At 33.2% G+C, this 24,682-nt stretch overlaps 1 protein-coding gene across 1 annotated transcript; it reads right to left on the bottom strand.

Moving 5' to 3' along the window:
• Window positions 1-13,549: 13,549 nt before the first annotated feature.
• MGAT4C (MGAT4 family member C) lies at window positions 13,550-24,007 on the bottom strand. The gene is made up of 3 exons (XM_058568837.1): window positions 23,858-24,007; window positions 18,003-18,150; window positions 13,550-14,995 (listed from the first exon to the last, which is right to left on the bottom strand). The coding sequence occupies exons 1-3, from the start codon at window positions 24,002-24,004 to the stop codon at window positions 13,854-13,856; spliced, it is 1,437 nt and encodes a 478-aa protein (XP_058424820.1). The 5' UTR covers window positions 24,005-24,007; the 3' UTR covers window positions 13,550-13,853.
• Window positions 24,008-24,682: the final 675 nt, after the last annotated feature.

The raw sequence follows: 24,682 nt of genomic DNA, 5'->3' as shown, positions 1-24,682 counted from the left end.
AGATGCACAAAACTGACTTGCAAGGTTGTGGTAAGAAAGGGACATGCCTGGAACACAGGGTGTGAACTAAATAGCTGGTAAATAAATGACATTTAGTTGTGTTGAACAATTGAAAATATCAGTGCTTATTTTTCCTATTATCCAGAAGTTTTGTATTATGGTTATATTAACTGTGGTTGTATCCAAAATAATTTATAAAACATTCATTTTTATATTTTATATTATCAAAAATATAAACCACAATAATACCAACACAGAAAAAGATAGCCACCATTTAATTTTTAATTTGAAGGCCATTCTCTAACTATTCACTCCATTTTACCCCTCTCTGATTTGGCCACATTCTCTCAACTTTCTCTTATTTTTGTTAAGCTTATGGATGGAGCTGCAGGTTTCTTTCTCTAAAACTGACTTACATATAACTATTTCTATCTATCTATCTATCTATCTATCTATCTATCTATCTATCTATCTCTATCTATCTATCTATCTATCTATCTATCTATCTATCTATCTATCTATTGTCACTATCACTCATCATCTACCTAGTTTGAAACTTCTGGGGTTGCATAAGAATATAGAGGTACTTAATCAAAGTAGTCTTTTTATCATTTGTTAGTGAAACTATTAAACCCAACTGTTTCCTTCTACAGTGCGCCATAACTACATAAGCAAAGGCAGTTTTTCTTATTCTTAGTTCTTCGAATGCATAATTTTTTTTTGAATTTGCAAACTCGATGAAAGATAGACAGAGCATTACATCCTGAAAAACAACATTGATTTGTGTTTTTGTCTTTGATATTAACTAGCAATAAAACTTTGAACAAATTTGTTAAACCTTCTGGCATTTCAGATTCATAAACTGTCAGTACAGGCTATTCAATAATAAATTTTTTGATTTGAATGATATTTGACAAAGAACAAGGTTTGTTTTAACTTAGAGGAAAATGTTATTGAGAATTTATGAGTTGAAATTGATGTAGGGGACTCCTCGGAACTATGTGTGAATATGTGTGTACATAATTTATTCTATTCATTGTCTTTGCTCTTTTTGACTCAAATAGCCATCACTAAGATTTCTGACACTTTATAGATACTTAAATAAACACTTAAATGTCTCTTTTGGAATATATATCAAGGCCTATATCAAATAACCTCAAACTCTCTAAACACTCAGAGCAAGCGAGTGTGTTCTCTGTCCGTTATTTGAAATTTGAAAACTTGACAAAGGCATTTTTAAAGTATTCACTTCCTGGAAAAAGAAAAAAAAAACAGATTAGAGATGTGGATAATATGGGCTATGACTGCATGAGGAAAGACATATATGTCGACATTTGGAAGATTTGTGAAAAAAAGCCTGCTATGGAAAAGTTGAAACAAAGCTTAATTAAGCGGCAGTTTTTCTCTCTCTTTCTTAACTTTACGGAAAGAGGAAGGTAATTCAGCTTACAAACAGCAATGGGTTGAAAGTCTTTGCTATTTATATTCTTATATTTTAACAAACTAAAAAAATGGCTCCATTAGATTTTATATATTAAAATAAGGACTGCTAGTTTCTAATTAATAAGATGTATATGTCAAGATCTATGTATATATTAAAAAAAAGATTCCTTATTCAGCTTTCCAGAAGCTAGAATCCGAGATTCAATAGAAAGGTATGTATGGTGACCTCTATAAACCTGACAAGGCAATGGCAAGTTGGCTGGAGCTTTTATTTTTCAATCCGACTATAATAATCAAAATAAACTACAAGGGCAGAGAACAACAAAGGAGAATCTCCACCTTCCATCTCGTCTCCCAATCTGTGGCCTTACCAACTTGGATAAAGGAGAAACTTTGGGATTCTACTGTGATGCAGTGCTTCTCAGTTGTACAGTGGTTCCCAATTCTAGTTGGACATTATAATCACTTAGGAAGAATTTTTTTTAAATACTGATTCCTGGACACTTCAGAACACTTATGATAGACTCTCTGAGAGTAAAGCTGAGGAACAGGAAAAATGCTCCCAGGGGGGCTTAACAAGCAGCCAGACTTAAAAACTACTCATTTAGGCAAATATCAGTAGAGAATAATAGTGTTCAGAAGAATTGGGCTTACTATTTCGCTAACAAGGTCCGAGATTTGATCCATCTCTATCGTGTATCCTTGAGCAAATTACCTCACTTTAACCCTGAGAGATCTCATCTATGAAGTGGGAATAATTGTCATTCCTACTTGATAGAGTTGTTGTAAGGATTTACTGCAGTGTTTCTGAAAGAAGTTTGTGTACCACCGCATCAGCGTTAACTGAAATACATTAAAAATATCAGCTCCTAGACCTATCCAAGATCTGTTGGCAAGAATTCGGTAGTCTGGTGTATGGATTTTCAGTAACTATCCAAGTGTTTCTTTTGCCTGATGAGTTTTGATAACCATTATTTTGATGGGTAATGGAATTACCCACTAGGAGAAGACCCAGTACGTATTAAGCACTCAGTACTTGTAAGCTATAAACTGATAAATGCAGCTTTAGAATTTCTTGGTGTTTTCCAGTCTTTCCAAAATGTTAATTAACCAAAAATGTTCTGCACATGTGCCAAACTACCAATTTGGCAGATTTGGGGATGGAATTATGAAAGACCATCATATAATGTATCATATAATTCAAATTGACAAATTTGGGAGTCCTTTAATGTACTCAGAGTCCATGAGTTTTGTTTATTTATTAAATAACTGAAATCAGAAAAAAAAAACACTTAGACTTCTAGGTTATAGTTGAGTTCAATGAAATAAATTGTAGAAACAAATGTCTTAGATGTTCAATTAAAAAAATAAAAATTTGAGAAAAAATATTTCACATGAAAGAACTTCTAATTATCTAAATTAATTTTTAGACTTATATTATCTTTAATGCAGTCATATCTTCTAGGTAATCACTTTAGAGTCATATGCGTTGTCAATGAACTCATCATAATTAGGAGGTGATATACAATAGCAATTAGGAGCATAGACTTTTGAATTACAGAGACCTAAGATAGAATTCCCTCTCCATCACTTATTAGTTATATGAACTTGGACAATATACTAAACCCCAATTTCCTCATATGCTGTTAGGTTTTATAATAGTTTTTATCTCATATAATTGTTTCACTTATTAAATAAGATAATGAAATGAATATGAAGTCTTCCCACCAGTGTCTCATAGTTGCTCAGAACGTGTTATTTCATGTAAGCGCTGTTCTAGACAGCCAGCCCTGGTGGTCTAGTAGTTGAGATTGGGTGCTCCCACCACTGCGGCCAGGGTTCGGTTCCCGGTCAGGGAATCACACCACCCATCTGTCGGTTGTCATACCGCAGTTATTCCATATTGTTGTGATGCTGAGAGCTCTGCCACCAGTATTTCAAATACCAGCAGGGTCACCATGGGTGGATAGTTTTCAGTGGAGCTTCCAGAGTAAGACAGGATAGCAAGGACTTGGCCACACACTTTTGAAAAAATTGGTCATGAAAACTCTATGATTAGCCATGGAGCATTGTCTGAAACAGCACCAGAAGGTGAGAGGATGGCACAAAAAGAACAAGCAGGGTTCCGCTCTGCTGTACAGGGTCGCTAGGAGTCGGATCAACTTCATGGCACTAACAATGACTGTTCTAGATGCTGAGCCTACATAAATGATCTGTAAATTAGAGGAGATTTGCTAGCTTTGTTTCCTTTTCTTATCAGCCCAGATGCCTTTTCTTTGGAACTAGATAACTTAGTCTCACTCTGTGTCCTCTTCTTTTACTCTCCATTAAATATGAATTATTAACATCATGATTTATTAATTACTCAATTTCTAAGGAACTATTATTAATTCATTAAAATTAATTGTGTCAATAGATGTAATTGAATGTTTTTCTAGGTCACTCAAATTGATTAAATAGGGTAAAACTCAATAATTCCCCTAGTGGTTTTGCTTGCATCATGACCAACACCTGATTTTTTATATTTTTATTTCTCTCCAATAGGTTGATAGACAATTTCATTAAGGAGTGAATTAACCGGTAAATTTTGAATCATATGGTAGATTCACTAACATAATTAATCAATTCTATCAAAAATAAACTTGTAGTTTTCACAAAATTAGTTTTTTTCTTGTATTTCTTGGAAATATAACCTAAATTGTTGGGTTAAGTCAGTGAAAGCTGTTAACGTGATTATGAATGTAGACTCATTACTTAAAAATCCTCCTTGCCTAATTTAAAACCTGTGAATGCTTAGTCAGTATAATCCAGCTATAACACTACCATATATTTCCTGTTATTTTTAAGTGTGCATAGACATAACTGCTTTCCTTGTGTGCACTCATTTTAATAAATTATTTGTCCTGAACATAGTCTGCAGAAAATTAGTGGCTTAACTAACTGAATTTACTGTGCTTAGACTACATATTCCAAATTCCCAGTGCTTTTACAACCCAGGTACTATTTTGCTTTGAAATCAAATGGAGAAATCGTAAGCAATTTAATTAAAAATGCTTAATGTTTTACATTATATTTTATATGGGAAGACCAATAAGTTGACTAATCAAGAATGCTGACATAGCATGTAGAGCTGGTTTCCTAACTTACTAAAAATGTGTTTTGGTACCTATGCCGTGTCTACCTCTATGACTCCTAAAACATGAGTGACTAAAAAAGCAAAATGTATCACACAAATTATGAGATTAAAATGAAATAAAGCAGTGGCATAGGGATTGTTTCTTGTGTTAAGTAAAATTGTGCCTTGTAAAATCTTATCTTGCAAGAGCGATGTGTTAATTTCCTTGCAACAATTATTAAGTTTACTGATGAAAATCAGAAAAATGGTGAAAAATTTATATATTTGTAATAAATTTAATTATTCATAACAATGTAATTTACATTAATAGTAATATAAATATATTTGTAAGAATAAAATAAGTATTACCAAAATAATTTAAGAAATGTCACTTTCTTCTTGTAAAACAAAATGCTAAATGTTAGAGTGACACTGTATGAATGGTATTTATGATAGTTATTTTTAGTAGTGCATCAGATCACTACTTATTAAGCACCTACTTATTTAGTGGTATGCTGATTGATAATATGTAGCTTTATCTACATTAAATTGATTTGGCCAGTTGAGAGATTTATCAGGAAAATATATTACAAAATATCTTTTTCTTTTCAAAGATGATCAGTTTAGATTGCTTTAACTAGAAGGGCACTATATTTTTTACTGGTTTTGTAGAAAACATGACTCAGACTGATCATTGCCCAAATTAATTTGGACATCTTGTAGCATCCTATAGCAGATGTTTATTCATTTAGTAAAGAGTTTATCTATTTAGTAAAAGGGCAAACAAAATAGAGCTTTGGGTTTAATTTGGAATTCTGATTTCATTACGAATAAGCTTGATCTATTTGGTCAAACAAGTAAAAACACTAGATTTACACCTAAATTGTCTCGACACTCTCAAGAATCAAATTTTGATTTGCTTGAATGATAATTTGAGGAGCACTATAGACTAAAAAGTTGAGCCATTGTAATTTGTAATGCTGAGAGTAAAGATAAGAACTTGCTTTAGGCAAGATCATGAAGCAAAGCTTTTCTTGGGAATCCTTCCATCTCATGCATGTAACATTCCCCCTGCTGTGATTTTTACCCTCCCTGGGTGCTCAGCAAGCTCTCCTTCCCAAAATATTTGAAAGGAGTACCTCATTAATAGTCAGAATTAATTGTTATTATCACTCATTTGATAGTGATTTGATATGACAGGGAATCATTTGAGTGGATGTTTCTTGCCTACTCTATCTAAGACTAATTACGGTGAATCAGCAGAAAGTTCGAGAGTAGAAATATATCCTTTGGTTTATGGATTTAACTGAACATATCTTCAACTATTAAATTACAGATACTTCAAATACATACTTAAGTCTTAGAAATCTTCTTGACTATTAGTGACAAATTTTCCAAATGTTTTTCCAAAATAGCTGGTTCCTCTAAGTGACTTTTAAGGACATTAATGAGGTCATAACTGATTACTAAATTATGGTTAATACAGATACCAGATGCAATAAAAAAAATTTGTGCCCAGTTACATACAATGTAGAGCTTTAAGAAATGTTGAGAATAGAAGTTAAAGTTGCATTTACGTGATGTTTAGGTTTTTAATTTGGCTATTTACTTCAAATAGGAAAGCTCCTTTACTGTAATTCTATGCAGATTAAGGTTATAAATATTTTCATGTAGGGAAAAACCATCGTTCATTCTATTAGCAGAGAACAGTTTGTCCTTTTGAAAATAACTGTCTTAGGCTAATCTATAAATCAAGGAAATTACTTTTTAGGGCATTATCCTTCTTGTATTTATTCCTTTACTAATAGTATAATTATTTGTAGAAAAGGAATTATAATTCAAGGATAGATCCAATGCAATATAAAAAGAGAGAAAGTTGTAAACCCTCAATATCTTTCAATGGTACTAATCGTTAATGTGTAAGATGTAGCTTAAGTTATTGAGTTGATTTTCTAATAGGAGTGAAAAACTTCCGCCAACTATTGATATCATCTTATGTGGTCCCTTAACAACCAATAACACACAGTTGTAAGATTACAAACGTAACCTGTCATCAAAACCAGATTACTCTAAAACATAGGCAGTGTTAGTAAAGGAATCAAGGTCACTACTTTAACTTTTTGGACATGTACTCTCACTCACTGATAAACAATGTGGATAACAGTGTTTAAGCGTGGCAGAATACAAATATGTTCAAAAGCAGGAGGGAACTATACAGATTATTTAAACATGGGAAAATAGAACATGTCAAATAATTAAACAAATGTGGTAGGATATTTCATGGGGAAAAAGTGGCATGTAACATTTTAAGAGTTTTTTCAACTAGTTGTGGACACACCACAGAGGAAATAATAGATTATTATTTAATAAGAAAATAGACTCAGATGGAATTACAATAAAAATATTTTTAAACATCTGGTTTGTAATAGAGTTTAAAGCCTGGGCCGGCCCCGTGGCTTGGCGGTTAAGTGCGCGTGCTCCGCTGCTGGCGGCCCGGGTTCAGATCCTGGGCGCGCACCGACGCACCGCTTCTCCGGCCATGCAGAGGCCGTGTCCCACATACAGCAACTAGAAGGATGTGCAACTATGACATACAACTATCTACTGGGGCTTTGGGGAAGGAAAAAAAAAAGGAGGAGGATTGGCAATGGATGTTAGCTCAGAGCTGGTCTTCCTCAGCAAAAACAGGAGGATTAGCATGGATGTTAGCTCAGGGCTGATCTCGCTCACCAAAAAAAAAAAGCCTTGGAGACTGAAAGTGGGATGGCCACATATCTCGTGCAGTACTTCAGCTCCTCTATTTCTTTGGTGACAGGGTGACGCGAGAGAGGCGGTAGAAGAGAAAAAATCCCTGCGTCTCTTCCCAACCTTTGAAGACACGATAAATTAAATATTTTAAATATTTTTGCAACAGTTAGCTGTCAATATGAGCGTTAAAAGCCTCCATTGCTTTACTTATGCATTGAGGTTTGATGATTTTTATATTTTGAAATTGTGTTTATCTGCCACTAGGCAGAATGATTGTAGATTATGTTGGCTATTGTGGTTTAAGCTGTAGTAACACGTAGTACATTGAAAGTACAAACTAAGTTTCTGAATATTGTTTATTCACTGTCATTGTTAAATAACCATTAAACCTTTAAACAACCCTTAAGCAACCATTAAGTAAAGTGCTAATTTCTCGTATATTAAATTGGACAAGCATATGCCTCATGGAAATTTTCATTTGATAGAAATAATACTGAGAATCTTATCACTGTATCTTTGATTCAGCTATTTTAAAGAGATGGCTATTTAGAGTATTGCTTTGCCTCCTATAAGACATGAAATTTGAACATGCTATATTCTTAATGTGATTGCAGTTTTCTAGGAGCACATAAAATTTACATAATTTCTCACATAATGAATTTGGCTTTTGGGTAAGTCTTTGAGGAGAATATCTAGACAGAGTGAATGGGAAACTGAAACAATAGCTCAAATAAAAAAACTACTTTGGTCTCAAATACGTATGTTTTTCAGAATAGATGTTCAAATCCAATTATCTAGAAAATGGCCTCAAATCTGCATTTCAATTTCAATGTTCAAAATAGAACATTAAAGCATCTCAGAAAATTTGGGATTAATGAAGCGAGTTCTACACTGGACTTAAATCAGACTAACCATGATGAGCAGATTAATGAGGTGAAAGGGACTAGAATTTTGGGTAAGTGGGACCTTGTTATCTTAATATCTTTACAGTTTAGAAAGAGAATGTCTTGCAACTCATATTTTATCCTTCAAATGTTGAGGACTTCAAATAAAATAAACATAAACATGAAATTCTAAAAGGTAAGTCCTCTTTTGAGAGAGATGGGATCCTCTAATAAACAAGCTTTTAAAGAATCTAAAAAGTGGCACAAAAATCTCTAATGAGCTATGATTTTCAGAGGATGCCATGTATAAAATATCAGTGAGTAGGAACATGTAATCAAAAGTCAGTTCAGAAGCGAGACACAATCAGGAAGACAGTGTGTTGAGAAAGCTAAAGCCAAAAATAAGTGGAGGGATGGAAGTTAAAAATAATGCTGAGGATACATCCGTCTCTCTCTCTCCTTCTCCTTCTCTCTTTATATGTATCTACACACATGTACATAAATACACATAAATACAAATAGATATACACACAGAGAGAGATATATAGACAAACATATATATATACATATATACACACGTGTATGTATACATATATATGTGTATACACACACATATACAGAGAGAGAGATTTATTTGTCTATATGTAGACAAACACACACATATGCGCAATGATGCCATTATTTTGGATAAAAAAGATATTTCCTCTGTTTGGAGTAGATAAAAATAATGTTAAAAGCAAACAAAAAACAAAGAGTAAAAATTAATCAAATTATACTTTGTTATGGCATTTTTCCTCCTAAAACGAACAATACTGAAATGAACAGAGAAGAAATTCAAAACAGTAGAAATCTAAACATTGAAATTCAAGGTAGACAAGGAGATAAGTTGCCTATTTTCAAGTCTGAACATTATGGCCCATTTGCCAATAATGGAAAAGATTCCAGAGAATAGGAAATTGACATTTAAAATATATATATATATTCTGAAAACTGCAGCTCTGAGAGCTTAGTATAGATTTTGAGAAAAATTTTAGAAATTACAAAAGCCTTTCTTTTTCTTTATATTTCAAAGTAAAATGGATTTAGATTTCTTAAGAAAGAAATGATCATTAATATTTACAATGGGAACATTAGGAGCAAACACTACAAATTTTGGACAGGTTTCTATAGTAATAGATTAGAATGACAGGAATATAATATATCTTGATTTTAGGAAGGGGTTTACTTAATCCTACATGACATTCTTTTAGAAAAAAATATAAAAAGGTGAGATGGATGACATTTCTAATGGCTAGTGAAGTTTGTGTTTGTTATTGATCAGATGAAGGCCTCTGGTAGTGTTTTGAGCGGCCATATTCTTTTATACATACACAACATGGCTAAAAAGAAAGGAAACATAATTTTCTTGGTTGATGAGTTTACGTTATCTCATTTCCCACATAACAGCCTACAAGGTAAAATTATTACAATTTCACACATGAGGGAACTGAGTTTCAAAGAGGTTAAATAGCATTCCTCATATCTGGAGGCTAATAATCATAGAACTCAGTTTCAAACTCAGGTCTGCATGACCCTCCCACTGAATTCCCTACGAGGAGAAAAGGCATCGATTTCAAATTTGTGGTAACATAAAACTAGGAAGCCATGTTAAAACACCGAATGGCAGAATTAAGAGTTGGAAAAGTCTAGGACCATGGCTCGGAAGAAACGATGAAATTATCTTGCAATTAATATTAAGTCTTAAAAGAAATCTTCAAAAAACCAGTTGAACATGTACAGAATGACAAATCATGTTTTATCAGTAGATCATGTAATAAATGTAAAGTTTGAGTATGAGCTCTACTAGTCAGTAGTATGGTGATACAAATAAATGTAATTCTAGATTGTATTAATGGATATATTGACAAGGCAAAAGAAAAGAATTAAACTGTTTCCTTCAGTTATTAGAGGACATTGAGAGTAGTGTTTTCAGTGCTAATTCCAGGTGCTATTTTCTAAAGGACCTGTTGGCAAACTGGCAAATACCGAGTGAAGTGTGCCATATGGACATCTAGAAGATCAAGTGCTTTCCCTATCATACCTTATAACTTGTAAATAATTGTTTCATTTATACACCATTATTGTACAGCACAGTTTTTCTATGATAGTTTTATAAAAATTCCCAAAGAATACTGGCTCAGTAAGAAATGGAATGTTCCAGTCTCATAAATGTAGCTATATGAGAGAAACAGTTCTAAATGACACATTGGTTTCCAAATTATATTTTTATACCTGAAAAATATCTACTTTATAAATTGCTTGAGGTTAAAGTTTTTCAATGAAAATGCAAAAGTGCTTGCATTAACACTTCTTATGTATTTTTTTTATATCCACACTTATTGTGGCTAAAATGTGTATTTTCCAAAAATGTATATTTTTCTAAACTTTTACTATACTCTCACAAGATGCTTTGTTTTCAGATATCCATACATTCTGAAAGGGATCCCTTAAAAAGAAGAATTTGAAGTGTAAGTAAGCTTTTTAGTCAGTTTAAAGTATACAAATCGAGACATTATTTAAGGTACATACCATATTTTGTGCTTGAAACCTGTCAGCATCTTATTTTCATAGCAATTAAATAACTCAACTCTTCATGTCACATTCCAGTCTTTTTCCAATGGATATTTGTAACAAAGAAAATAATGTATACATTAAAACAAAACTTACCGCAAAGAGAGAGATCACATAGTAACAAAGAAAATAATGTATACATTAAAACAAAACTTACCACAAAGAGAGAGATCACATAATGCTAAATAACTGAATATAACTAAACCTACTAATTGTCTTTTTGCTCTATGCCTCTGAGACAAGATTACTAGAGCCTTATCAGAAGTTTTTTTTTCTTTTTGTAATTCATGTATTATGTTTATTTATTTATTTTTGTGAGGAAGATCAGCCCTGAGCTAACATCCATCTAATCCTCCTCTTTTTGCTGAGGAAGACTGGCTCTGAGCTAACATCTATTGCCAATCCTCCTCCTTTTTTTCCCCAAAGCCCCAGTAGATAGTTGTATGTCATAGTTGCACATCCTTCTAGTTGCTGTATGTGGGATGTGGCCTCAGCATGGCCGGAGAAGCGGTGTGGTGGTGCGCGCCCGGGATCCGAACACGGGCGCCAGTAGCAGAGCACGCGCACTTAACCGCTATGCCATGGGGCCGGCCCCAGAAGTTTTAAGTATAGGAAATATAACATTGAACCATGTAAAGAATATTTGGCCAGATTTTCTTTTTGAAGGAGAAAGGTTATTTGCCCCCCTGACCCCTAATGGAGAAGCTTTCTTTGTCAAAGTCTTTTCCTTAGAAGGTTGACCCACTGTCAACCTATAAAGAAAACATAAAGAGACATTATTAGGCGATTAACCAGCTTATTCAAACCTGGTTTTGGTAATGAAAGGATCAAATTTAAGATGAAATGTGATCTCTTTGGATCACATTTGCATTTACAATTCTCTAGCAAACATCCAATTTCACTGTTAACCTCTGCAATCTTTCCTGAAGAATTTTTCAGAAGTTGATGTCAATGGCTGGTTTTTGGAAACACTCCCAGAAGAATATGTAAAAGTTTACCATCACTTCACAGAGTCTGCCTAGGTCCCGATTACCTGTCTTTGCTGTGCAACTTTTATTATTGGAGGTACAGAAAAAAAATTATTTGTAATTTCTGAGATATATGTAGAAGACTATACAACTAGCCAGTAAATAAAAAGGGTGAGAAAAACCAAGAAAACAGAGTATCTTGGAATGTCTGGCAAGTATCCTCCAAATCAAGGTAAAGATAATAGTTTAGTGGCAGTGTTCCTCTTTTCTTATAACTTTACGACTTAGACATGCCATGAAATATTAATATTTATAGGTTCATGTTTCCTCTACCTAAAGCTATAGCAATTGGGTGCAAAGAAAATACACAGTAGCTATTGCATCAATAAAAGAAAAATATTTCCCAATTTTTCATCTGAGCTTCAAATTTAATTGATTTAGATAGAATCAATAAAAAACTTCCCAATCTTTTTTTGGACTGTAGCATACCAGTGAGTTCTAAGGATTTTGTTTCAGGATGGAAAGAAGAACAAGAATTCCTCAATCCTTCTCAGTATCACAGGTCTACCCTTCACACACGCATATATATATACACACATATTCATCTATATAAACATGTATTTGAGTCTCTCCATAAACACGCATGAAATACTCTTCATTTCTCTTCATAATAAACCCCTTCATCTTTGCTGTTTGTCAAAAAATAGAAAAGATGAGACGAGCTCAGGACGTTCTGAAAAACCAATGTTTTTAGGATGCACTAAGGTGCCCTGACTTGCTTTAATGGACCCAGGGTGTAGACACAATTGTCCGGTCCCTTACAGCAAAATTTAGTCAAGTTTGCTAACCATTTGGGTGCTTATACCACAAAAGCATCATTTAGGACACTTTAGAAATGTTCCAAAGAACGATAATATGAACTTATGGAAGAATTATGCGAGCTATTTCCAGATAGCATAACTTATTATCTAAGACTCATGTAGCAGAGAACAGAAAGTACAAATTATGTGAGGAGCAATCTCTACACAAGGGAAGGAACATTGTCTGGATAGCAGAACATCTGGTCTCTCATTCTGGCTTTGCTATGAATTAGCTCTGAGTGTAGAAAAGTCAACTGATTTCTACATTTCTTACTTTTCTCCTTTATAAGGTGTCTATTTAAATCCAAAAAAGTATATGATAAATCACAATGATTTCAATCACATGAATTTTAATATAAAACATATAAAATCAATTTCAAAAACTTGCTGCATATACTGAAAATATTTGTAAGAATGAACTAACTATAAGCCTTCTCAAATTTCTTCTATTAAATGCAGGTACCCAACCTACCTTGAAAATATTGAGCATAACTATTCTTATTTGCAAAAGGGAAACTAGAAAAAGATTGCTTCCCACAGAAAATTTATTAACAACAGGTGCTCAATTAAGTATTTTTATACAATGAACAATGTCCCCTTTCAAATAAATAATCAGGGGAGAGAGATTTTTTGAGTCTTTTTTTTCTTTCCATCGCCTCACCTACACACAAAATTCTGTTGTAAAGACATCACTTCTATGAGGAGGTATTCATTGCAGATGTACAGAAGTCTATGGAAAGCTAAGTTTACAAGAAAAAAAAAAGGATTATCATTCTAACCAACTGCATATTCACACAGACGCTTAATAAAAGTTATCTGATGATATAATGAAATCAATTATTGAGGAAGTATATACGGTTGGCAAGTATTTTTCAAGGCTCACCATCTAACAAACTAAATATTTTCATTTTAAATCCTTCCTGTTACCTTTCTGACATTCAGTTGAAATTTTGAAACTAACATGATAATGTTAAAAAATATAAATGAAAGTAGCATTAACTATGGACCAATATTCAACTTCAGAAGTTAAAATAAATACAAGTGCATATTAAAGTAAAATTATATTGACAATGTGTGAATCAAAACTGCCAAGATGATTGACTTTTCTTTTAAAATATCCCATCCATTGCTTTGCCTCCCAAGGACAAAGGTAGCCAAAGAGGAAGGTAGCAAATAAGGAAACAGGAAGACCTGCTTCAGTAACTGGATATATTGATTTAATTGGCTAAGAAGTCCAGATGCTAATACTTCTAATAATCAGCCATTCCTTTTGTGTTTTGGTAACGTAAATCCTCATACAGTGTATATCAAATGGAATTTTTTGATTCACATCTGACATTTCAAAGTTTCCATTTTTGAATTCCCCTAGTCTTACATAAGTAACACATTGTCTACTTGGTTTGAAATGTATAACATTTTCTCCAACATCTAGGGCTCCATGATGTAAAATATCATTTTGTCGATCTTCTGTTCCAGTAGTCACTTTAATTTTTTTAATTATAATTGGGTTTTCAAATACAATCACAAAGACATCTCCTGTTGAAGGTGGTTTCCCCCAAAAGTACTCATCAACACTGCTATAAGCCTTGCTTGCTTCATAATTTTCAAAAACGTTCATGTTGGTATATAAAGTTGCAGGAGGGTTGTCAGGGATGTCAAATGACTCCTCTTCAAAATCATCATCCTTCAGCTTATTCTCAGTCCCTTTGTATGATGAATAATAACCCATGTGCTGAAAGAGAGATGGTTTAAAACGTATCACATTTTTCTGAGCCAACAGACCCCGGAAATGAGTCAGTAACCAATCACAAGGCATTTCTTGATAAAACATTAATAAAAAATGTGCCAAACGTGGGAGATCATGAGAATGGTAAAGTTTTCCAATGTAGCCAAGCTTAGAGAACTCAAGAGTTACCCAGTAAGTTCCTTCTAGGGATGTAATGACTTTCTTGATGGCAGTTAAGAAATTTTTTGAACATCGAACATCGTCTTCAAGCATTACATAATAGTCTGAAGTATTGGCACAAAAATTAAGCAGAAATGCATAATCTACATTTTGTTTGGAACGAAATCTGACTCTATCTTCCGGATCATTGTAATTTCTTTTAAGGCCATCCAGGATTGGGTAATATTCCTCTGGAGCATGTATAACTATTAATCTTCCTGCAATAATATGGTGGGCAAATTTCTGTGTAATATCCTGAACCATGCCCTCACGCCAGGATGAATTAAAGTCTGCTAGATGAACCACCACTGAAATTTCCTTCAGTTCTTCGTAGCTGGACTGCTCAAAAATTGACTTGATTGTCTCAAGTAAATAGTTTCCTTTTTTTCGTTTCACTGATGAAAGTCCAATTGTAAGAAACCCTGAGCAAAAGAATTCAGAAGGAAGACAAATTATATGTGAAATAGGTTTTGAATAACATAGAAAAAGAAAAAAATGTTATTTTCCCCTTAGGCCTCCTACTACATTAAGCAAATCTAGTGATGATTACGTATAGCACATTTTGTCATTCCAGTATTATGCTAAATATATAAAGGTTATAGTACTTCATACATAATTGAACATCGTCTACGGAAGAACACTGCAGTTTTAGCACAATGATGTATGAAGCCTATTGCTGTAAACATTTGTTTATGAAATTAAAAATATGGTTTCAAGTGTTCTGCAGCTCAATGTTCTCATATACGCCCATTAGAAAAGATAGATAGATATTTAGATAACATCCACACTATCTTTTTTTAAAAACCTGCAAAAGGAGAAGGGAATTCACAGTTAAGGACGACAAACTAGTTTCAAAAGATGAAAAAGAAAATTCAGGGTAAGTCATTCTTTTAATCATCTTTAAATTTTTCATAGAAAACATCATATATTTTCATTTTTCTTTGATCACTGTCATCTTGTACAAGAAGTATTCATAATTGGACTTGACAATTTTATTTTGTAATTTATCTAGTATGTTAATTAGAATGAAAACAATACCATAAGCTATTTTTGAAAAACTGCACCATTGCTCAAATGTATGGTACACTGTTCTGAGACATAAATATTACTATTTTCTTTATTTTGAAACGCATTTTATTTTGTCTGGAGAAATTTATTCAGATACTTAAAATCTAAAACTAGAAATTGGATATTTTTAGGGAATAAAATAAAACCCTGTGAAATGGCAGTTCACCTCTGAGAAGTGTTAGATGTCTTTCTATTGAAACAGATTCACTTTTTAAAGCTCTCATTCTCACCAAGACTCAGAACTGAATAAAATTTCAGAACCACCATTTGGAAAAGAGGGAAATGTTTATATCCACCAAGATCACTGTTTTAATGCAGACATCTACATGATGTGATTTGTGCAATATGGAAAAAGCCCCTTCTAAGAAAAATCTTTCTTACTAGTCTGTCAGAAAGGTAGAGACTTACACATTTTGTTTAAATACCTGGGCTTACAATCTTGACTTCTATTAAAAAACTAATATGGTATCTGGTACCATTAAACTCAAGCCACCAGCCTTCATTAATGCTCAATAATAGCCAATACTTATAGAATATTGTCTACATAAAAAGCAAGAGTCTATGCATTTTACCTATAATATGCATCTTGAATATTTGTAACAGTCTTTTGGGATAGCTTTGTGCTTATCATTATTTCTGCTTTATAGATGAAGAAACTAAATCACCATGAGGTGAAATAACTTGTGCAGAGCGTAACACCTCATAAGTGTAATGCTAAGATGGAAACTGCCCTGCTCGTATCCTGTTTTATGTTGTTTATATTGTTTTAGATTGCCTCTTCAGTATAAACAAGTTGGCACATGTGCCAATACACATTAGTAAACTTAGCACGGAAAGGGGGAATTAGTAATGTTTGAACAAAAGTGGTGTAACAGATGGAGATTAAAAAATAGTGGCAGTTTTATGCAATTAGAAAGAAGCTTAAGAGCAGTAGACATTTGAAATTGTAGAATGAAAGAAAAAAAAAGATTTTTAGAAAACTGAATTAGCTTAAGTTACAATTTCCTCAACATGGTGATCATAAACTCACTTGCATAAACACTTCTTAACAGGGAACTCAATTTTTCTGGTCTCCACACAATTTATTAAGAAATTCATGGGGGTGGAGGGAGGGTGAAAGGGGTAAAGGGGCACACATGTATGGTGACGGATAAAAACTAGACTACTGGTGGTGAACGTGATGCAGTCTATAAAGAAACTGAAATATAATAACGTACACTTGAAATTTATACAATGTTATAAGCCAATATTATCTCACTAAAATAAAAAAATAAAGTGACAAAAAATAACATTAAAGAAAAAGAGGAAAAAAGGAAATTCATGATATCACTGTATTTCATTGATTCTAAAATTCATATTTTTCACATAGAAATATTTTAAAATCAGGTTGCATGTTACAATTGATGGCATCTTAAAATTAAAACTGATAATGCTTATACTTTCTTGGTGGTACATTAATTAGATCATGATACTTTCTATAAGCTATTGTGTCTTGAAATCCATGAAATGTCATATGTTACTTGGATCCAAACTGCCTATAGTTCATTGAATAGTTTCCTCCAAAAATTCCTGTCTATTTGGAACCTCAGAATGTGACCATATTTGGAAATAGTCTTCCCAGATATAATTAGTTAAGAATCTTGAGATGAAATCATATTGGATTGAGTGGCCCTAAATTCAATGACTGGTGTCCTGATGGGAAGAGGAGAGGACACAGAGAGACACACGGAGAAGGCCATGTTAAGATGGAGGCAGAGAATGGAGTTATGCTGCCACAAACCAAGGAATGCCAAGAGCTACCAGAAGCTGGAAGAGGCAAGGAAGGATTCTCCCCTAGAACTTTCGGAGGGACTGTGGCGCTGCCAGCACCTTGATTTCAGACTTCAGTCCTCCAGAAATGTGAGAGAATAAATTTCTGCTGTTTCAGACCGCTTAGTTTGTGATAATTTGTTATAGCAACTTAGGGAACTAATGCACTGACTTTCACTATTTCAAAACTGGTGGCAAATCATAAAAACAAAATTATTCGAGTTTGAAAATCTATCAATATAGGAATAGTTATTTTTAAAAGCTAACTTTTAAAATTTAAAATAAATTGACTTTTCCTAGTCTCTCTACATGATTCTATTGCAAACTGTTAAAAAGTTCATACCACAATTAGGCATTTAAAACATTTTTTTATTAATGGAATTGGATCAGTGAGTAACTGCAATTTGTGAAGAAACATCGAAATATTTCCCAAAGAATATATTATATTAGTAAAGCCTATAAACTTTTATTGCTATACAAATGAAACAAATTATCACTATTTTAAAACAAAATATTTTCATATTCTTGATTTACAAGTGTAAGGATACTTACTTTTTCTTTGCAAAGGCGTGGCAGCTAAGTAGCGATAGGTGACATTGATGGCTCCCGAGAAATTTGATAAATCTTTGAAAGTATGCACATAGCGTTCTGAATTCAGTTGATGAGTGGATGTTTCCCTTATAAACTGTTTGTCACCTTCCTGAATGCCAAGAAGGAGGCAGAGAAAATAAATAAATAATAGATGGTCATGGCTTAAATAAAATCTCTCCTTACACCATAAATATATGGGTCTAATATACAATTTGGGTATTATATAAATCTCAATTACTGGCACCCCAAGATATAGATTATCTCTCATCTGAATGCCTACCTAGAGTCTCTGCTCCGGGCTTTCTCTATTCCACTCTTAATACTATACTTACATTTGCTTTTCTCTAGCATACATTAATAATGGCATTCTCTTGATAAAAAATCTCTACATGAAAACTCCCACTGCCTTCATGTTAAAATTCAAATTCTTTACAATAATTCAAGGATCCTAAAATTTGACAGCAATGTTTTACAGTTTCACATAAAACTATTTCCCAGCAAATTCCCCACATTTGAGTAATATTAAGCTATTTACTCTCCTTCAGGCACTGTAAAATAAAGACCACACATTATTTCTATGATTACGAAACTTTAGGAATGATTAGAAAATATGCAGCAGAGGACATAATAGTTGCATTTTGGAGAATTTATTAATGAAGAAGTTTTAGTCAGTCACTTATATGGCCACTATAATCAAAGGCTGTTGAGATGGAACAGCCATGGTCCTTGTGACACGGCAGTGTTCTCTTCAAATGTCTTCGAGATACTTCAATTAGGATACATTTGTTCTAAGTAAAGGAAATGTCTTCAGACCTTGCACTAGTCTTTCCCTTGATATGTTTGCCTATGCATGTGTGTGTGTGTGGGGGGTGGTATTCTGTTGGAGGTGAAGTCTGGTCCCTTTTATATTTAGGATCTTTTTATCTATTTCATAAAACACTTATGTGCTTCAGTCTTCAGGAAGGTTTATATTCAAGAAAACATATTCATTCACCTTAAAATATATCCTGTTAACCATTAGTTGCTTCTTTCTTTTTTATCCCTTTTTTGATATAAGTTCAATTGTAGATTTTGATTATCTAATTACCGTTTGATCAGGCTTTTATTGGTTATACATTGTTAGCAAAATGATGACTTACTCGGCTTTTGTATATGGTTTACCACCATTGGTAGGATATGTTTGAGGCAACCTAATTAGAAGAACGTTTCTTTTTTGGCAAAGTCTCTACTGTACTGTGCGGTGTTACGTGCATCTATTTTTACTACTCAGTATAGAATGGCAGGTCAGGCATGTGCAAGCCATTAAGACTATAAAGAAAGTGAAGGCATTAAATAAATTTGGTACTCATATTATTTGGTTGTGGTCAATAAAACTTTAATTAAACTCCTGTTCTAAAAAATTAGAAAGGATTCAAATACAAATTTTACCTCAATTGAAACAGTCACTACTTTGCGTCAAATTCAAACGTCAATGGAAAAGGTGACTAACTCAAACTTTTAAATCTATAGCCAGCCTGGAATTGTCTTAGAATAAAAGCAGAATAGTGACCATGACTGGGAAGAGCTTTCAATCTGGTCCTTGCTAAATCAAGATTCATTTTGAATATCTTTTCCGTATATTCCATTATGTTCATGAACCTATATTTGGTCTTTAATAGTGTATTTCTATATTTTATATTGCCTTGACAATTTGGACAAAGAAAAAATACATTAGTTTTTTACAAGACATAATGAATTTGCCATCTGTAAGTTATAGACTTTCAAAATATATGAAATTAAACCTTGGATGCTAGCTTTCTTATAAATATGCTAATTGAATATCCATTAAATTCTGATTATTTTAAATTCATCGCACAAATATTTTCATCTTTGTCTTTCTGAAAACCTATAAAACATCAATAAAGTTTTAAAATAAACAAATTTAGGATTACCAAAAGTAACTGAGGATTCAGTTTAGCATCAACTACTTTAATAGTAATGTAACGGTGTCCATAATCAATAGGGTCTAGAAGAAATATCTATAAAAATCACAGTAGGGCCGGCCCTGTGGCTTAGCGGTTAAGTGCGCGCGTTCTGCTACTGGCAGCCCGGGTTCGGATCCCTGGCACGCACGGACGCACCGCTTCTCCGGCCATGCTGAGGCCGCGTCCCACATACAGCAACTAGAAGGATGTGCAACTATGACATACAACTATCTACTGGGGCTTTGGGGAAAAAAAGGAGGAGGATTGGCAATAGATGTTAGGTCAGAGCCTGTCTTCTTCAGCAAAAAGAGGAAGATTAGCATGGATGTTAGCTCAGAGTTGATCTTCCTCACCAAAAAAAAAAAAAAATCACAGTAGTCACAATACTGAATTCATTTTACCATTCTGTTCTTATGTGATGTCACATTCTAACAGAAGTGCAGAATATTGAATATCTCTTTAAGAATTCTTCCTTGAACATGTATAAATCCAGACCTTATCTGTGATAAGATAGTATAATGTATACTATGTCCTTCTGATTGAAGGACATAATAGAATATAAAATGAAATGGAACTTCAATGAAAGCACTTTATTAAAGTCTGAAGAATAAGCCTCTTTACACTTTTCAGCATAAATAAATAATGCAACTTTCACCTGAGTCGGCCTTGTTGGCTGCTTTCCAGAGGTATCTACCTGAACAGCCAGGCTCTCCCTGGATACCTTCTTTCTGTAGCTACTATGCTGTAGTGTATTTCTCAGTAATAAGACAAAGCTTTATGACAATCATTTTCTGGATGGGAATGCAATTCAATGGACTAGCTACAGACTAAATACATACTCTAGTGGCTACTTGGAAGATGGTCACAGCTGAGAGGCTAAGTTGATTGGGCACGCAGCGTCTCTTCTACTTAGTTTGCCTTGTAATACTGTTTGTCTCTTACACTGAGCTGAGCTTCCTTTCCCACTGAAAGGCACATATGTCCCTAACATGTAAGAAATATACTAAAATGTTATATGTCCAGGATTTCAGGCCACCATTGGATTTTCTAGCAAAAAGAGAAGGATAGAATGTTCTAAGTAACCCCAGAGACCTTACTACTTCTGTTTACCTGACTTGTCTGAATTATAACTATTATTTCCCCATGAAATAAGGAAGAGAGAAAAACACCTACTAATGTCTATGCTTAGAAAATTGCACACTTTGTGGCATTCTGGAGTCCAGAAAGAAAATCAAGTCAGATAATTTTACGAAAAATGAAATAAACACAGATAAAAGGGTCAAAAAGGGAAAAAGTATTTAAAAGAAATTGTATTATATCCTAGTAGGGGGCCAGTTTTCCATGGATATTAAACATTTTTAGAAGAAAAATTTTAATGTAATTTACATTAATGATTTAAAGAAAGTTTCAAGTCTTTATATATATTAAGCTTTGGGATAAAATTTAGCTTAAAATGCAATTTAGTTAGAAAACATCATCCGGTAAATAGTGAAAAATTAAGCTAATAAAAATACTGTCATTGAATTTTTAGTAAGGCGGGTGCTTGTAGTTAATCATTTTAACTCACTTTTTCCAACTTTGTGTAAGTATTTAAAAATAATTTCAATTTTTAAAGCTAAGTGGCAATCTCTTCTCTGCACCTAGTCTGATTTGCAAATTTGAGTAGATATATGGCTAATATAGCCAGAAAGAGTTTCACTGAGAAAGTATTCTTTAGTTAGAGTTGCTTCATTAAATCATACCTTTTAATTAGGGGGCTAGGACCAATGTTTAGATAGGAATGTGTAAAAATTCACAAAACAGAGCAATAGTGTTTGATCTTCTTATGGATGTATACTCTACTAGTTCTTACACATTTTATAGTGCATTTGAAGAGGTTCTATTCCAAAAAGATATAAGGATGTTTGTTGTATACAGTGGTCTTTTGTTGGTTTAAACCGAAACATTGAAATTGCAATTGAAAGTGTTTCATAAATGCAGCAAGTCATTGAATACACAAGCATCCTGCCAATATCAGGGAGTTTTTTTGTTTTTGTTTTTTTTTGTGAGAAAGATTAGCCCTGAGCTAACATCCGTTGTCAATCCTCCTCTTTTTGCTGAGGAAGATTGGCCCTGGGCTAACATCCGTGCCCATCTCCCTCTACATGTGGGATGCCATCACAGCATGGCTTGACAAGCGGTACATAGGTCCGTGCCCAGGATCTGAACCTGTGAACCCCGGGCTGCCAAAGTGGAGCAGGCGAACTTAACCACTATACCACTGGGCCAGCCCCAATATCATGTTTTTGATTTACGAGATGTGATTTACTTCCACTAGTAGACACAGATGCAGGAAATAAATTTTTATTACAAAATTAAATCATTAATCAAGAGCTGCTCTAGTTAATTTATGATAGTTAACTCTATCAAGAAAAACATAGCTGGATCCCCATGGGCCTTGCTCTATTATCCTTAAATCTCATAAACCTAATAATCAGGTTTAAAAAAATCCAAAATGCATATCATTAGTAAGTTTCTCCAGTATGCTATGTTTACCTAAATCATGCCTAGTCAAATTCTATTAGTTTGTGGTGATTTCAACCACTGTGAATTGACTGTGGAAGGTAGAACGAGAAGGGTCCACAAGATTAAGACCAATACTTGAACGTGAATGGCCTGGGCAGAGTCAAGATCTAGGAATCTGGCAGAATTTCACCGTCAAAGAACAATGCTAAAGGAAGCAAGATGCTTTAAAGATGTCCTACGAGGATCGGTACCAACTAAGATCATATGGTAGGCTCACAGGATATAGAATAGTATCTGACAAATAGTAGATATTTAACAAATTGTGTTCAATTAATAAAATAAAAGATTTTATTAGGAAATGCTTTCTGTGGCTATTGTCAGATTCTCTCTTGCTAAGACATTAATTGAAACTTTCAGCATGCTTGCATGATGGAAAGTAATTGTCAGTTCTCTGTGTCTCCCATAGTTTTGATTTTCTGAAATATGTGAACAGGAATAATAACATAAAGATTAGGAATTTTCCAGATATCTTAAGCTCAATTCAGATCGAAAAAGTGAATAAGCAATAATGTCCATATTCTCATTACACATAAAATGATGTGATAATTATAACAATAAATAATAGAAATATATTGAGTTCTCACAATTAGCCAGAATAAGCCCTTTTGTATATTTCCATAATTCGCTTAAAAATTTACTGATATATTTTCTACTAATTTTATCATTTTTAAACTACTGAATAGTTTTCACATTAATATATTAATTATATATTAATTAATATATATATTAATAGTTCTTGAAGTTCTATATTACTTTTCAGTGAACATAAAATAGCCACATTTAGGGCTATTCAAAACCCAAATGAAGTGGCACACATTGTAATAAAATGTTACTTCTTAACAAAATAGCACAATTAGTATATTAATTAGACAATGGAATTTTAAAATTTTTGATGATAATATAGGAAAGTAGAGAAGGTAAGGAGTAACACCTTAAGCATATTTTGTTCTATATACTTCAAATTTAGCCTCAAAAATTATAATGATTTTACATAATATTAATTTGGCATAGTGATGACAGCTAACTTATTTGTAATTAAGTGTACATATTTGAACACTATCTATATATAGTATTAAAGAAAATATTGCAACATAAATCAAAACAATTGTAATGCTAGTAAGACATCATTAACACAAAAGGTAGCTAGATAGAAAATACACATTTCATGATTTTGCTCAAACTAAGGCTATTCCAACAGCCTGAGATCGAAGCTAGATTACAATTGGACTAAGTCTAATTTGACTTACGCCTTATTTGAACAAAAAACAATCAGTCTCCAAAACTTACCAGAACATAGCTATCTTCAATGTACAAGTTCATAAATAGAAGGAAAATGACAAGAACTCCCAAGAATGACACTGTAGAACGTTTTCGCAAGCATCTCATTTTATCCAGTATTTCAAAAATATATTTCATTTGATGAAATTTAAACATTCTTTCCTGTGGAAAAGAGGTAGAGAATTACTAACAATTAATTTTGGATGCAAATATTTCTTCATCCTACACATCAAAAGCCAGGCGTTTATAAAATCTCACCCTTTGAATGTTTGAACTAAAATTGTTTCCAATTTCACACATAAGTTTGGAACAGATTATTAACATCAGGTCAATGCAGTGATTTATACTGATATGGAGTAAATCAAAACAAAAAGCAAGTCTCACAGTTCTTTCTGAACAAATACACATCAGTAACAATAATGTAAGGAAAAAACAGTCCTTTGATGAGAAACAGAATAAAAATAAAAGAGAAAAACAAACATTAAGGTAACATCTACCTCCCGTATTATGATGTAATGAAAATGAAAGAAACTGGAAGTATGGGTCTAATCTTGATCCCAGAGTAGAGGCACTGGAAAGGGCTACTGGAAGGGAATCTGGATGAAAGAGAGAGAAGTCACAAAGGATGTCAAAGTTTTTGGGGTAAGTCCAGACATATATTTGGGAATTTCTGAGTTACAATTGCTTTGTTTATTTTTCTAATTATTCTTGTTAAATCAGAGTAAATCCTGGAGTGGCATATCCACATTGCCTTGCTTGATCTACTAACACAAAATTTGGCTGTTTATAATAATTCACAGACTGCAAAAAGGCAAAATTAGAGTCAGCAAGATT

This window comes from Diceros bicornis, chromosome 25 (assembly GCF_020826845.1).
Source record: "Diceros bicornis minor isolate mBicDic1 chromosome 25, mDicBic1.mat.cur, whole genome shotgun sequence".
Taxonomy (NCBI): Eukaryota; Metazoa; Chordata; class Mammalia; order Perissodactyla; family Rhinocerotidae; genus Diceros; species Diceros bicornis.
Note: the sequence above shows the minus strand (reverse complement) of the source record. Positions and strands in the feature narration are given on the sequence as shown.